The 1,337-nt window shown below is 23.4% G+C and overlaps 1 protein-coding gene across 1 annotated transcript; it reads right to left on the minus strand.

Annotated features, from left to right (window-relative positions):
* Nucleotides 1-64: 64 nt before the first annotated feature.
* LOC106792917 (elongation of very long chain fatty acids protein 1) lies at nt 65-590 on the minus strand (the record flags this gene model as incomplete). The annotated part of the gene is given in 1 exon segment (XM_014759452.1): nt 65-590. A coding segment is annotated over 1 exon segment (517 nt), but the record flags the coding sequence as incomplete, so codon positions are not given.
* Between the last annotated feature and the right edge of the window lie 747 nt (nt 591-1,337).

Raw genomic sequence — 1,337 nt, forward strand, 5'->3', positions numbered from 1 at the left:
ATATATATATATATATATAAAAATTTCAGAAAATAAAATATATTTCTGATTTAAATTAATTTCAATTGATAACTCAATCGAATTTATTTTCTATCGTATTATCGGTTTTATTCAATTCACTTTTTTTTTCAACTTTCAACGATGTGTTATATGTTTGAACGTAAAACGAACCAAACAGATAAATAAAAACGATGGCGTTAATTATCATTAAGCCATTAGGAATTTTTGGAAAATTACAGTTGTTAAATATTGCTAGACTTCCGTGAAAACCAACTATTATGAACTGCAATAATTGCATACTCGTTAGATATTTTTTCCACCAAAGGTATGGCTGAATTCTTGGGCCAAACGTTGATAACAAATAATAACTGTACATAATAATATGTATAAACGAATTGATAAGACCAAGAAATGTTCCATGACCACCAGGTAACCATCTAACACCAATCCAACTGGCACAAGGCATGATAGAATGATGATAAACGTGTAAGAACGATATTTGTTTGTCTTTTTTTCTAAGAACAAAAAATACCGTATCCAATAGCTCGATCAATTTGCATATGTAGTAGATGTAGACGACTCTTGTCATCTGTTGAATAAATTTATTCATATTAACGTGACGTCTGTGATCAACAAATTATTACCATACTATTAAGATATTGTAAAAATAAACTTTGTAAGTTGGACAATAATATTAAAAATATAAAACGAAATATTTGTTTTGTCATTTTATCAGCATAATTATTCATTTGACTTTATTAATGTATCATTGTCATTTTTTTTATTTTCATTTATAAATCAAACATATTTATTTGTATAATATCAAAGTTTTTGTCAAGAAAATTATTGGCTATTTTATATATGTCACACATCTTTTCTTTTTATTCGACAAATTTATTTGAGAAATTCCTAAAACCGTAATTTTATTGTACATATGTGTATGTGTGTTTATAGAACAAAAAAATACAAATATTTCGATTGATATTATTATAAATATAATAGACTCCCATATAATGTAATTAATGAATTCTATTGTATTTTTATATATTATATTTTATTTACATTTATGTAAATATTATCAAATCAAAGAAATTGAACAATGTTGAATTTAAAATAAAATACGAAATTTTCCATGACACTGAAATACACATTTATTATAAAAACGTGTTTAATTAAAAATTAAATTAAAAAAAAAAAAAAAAGAAGAAACAAATAAACAAAGTAATTACACTATATTTCATGCTTCAAAAAAATTCATATATGTTATACGATAGTCTATTATACTATATTATCAACTAATGAACAACAAACGTACAAATGAAGATATTTTTTTTGGG

This window comes from Polistes canadensis, unplaced genomic scaffold (assembly GCF_001313835.1).
Source record: "Polistes canadensis isolate GaletaPanama2010 unplaced genomic scaffold, ASM131383v1 scaffold_1766, whole genome shotgun sequence".
Classification (NCBI taxonomy): Eukaryota; Metazoa; Arthropoda; class Insecta; order Hymenoptera; family Vespidae; genus Polistes; species Polistes canadensis.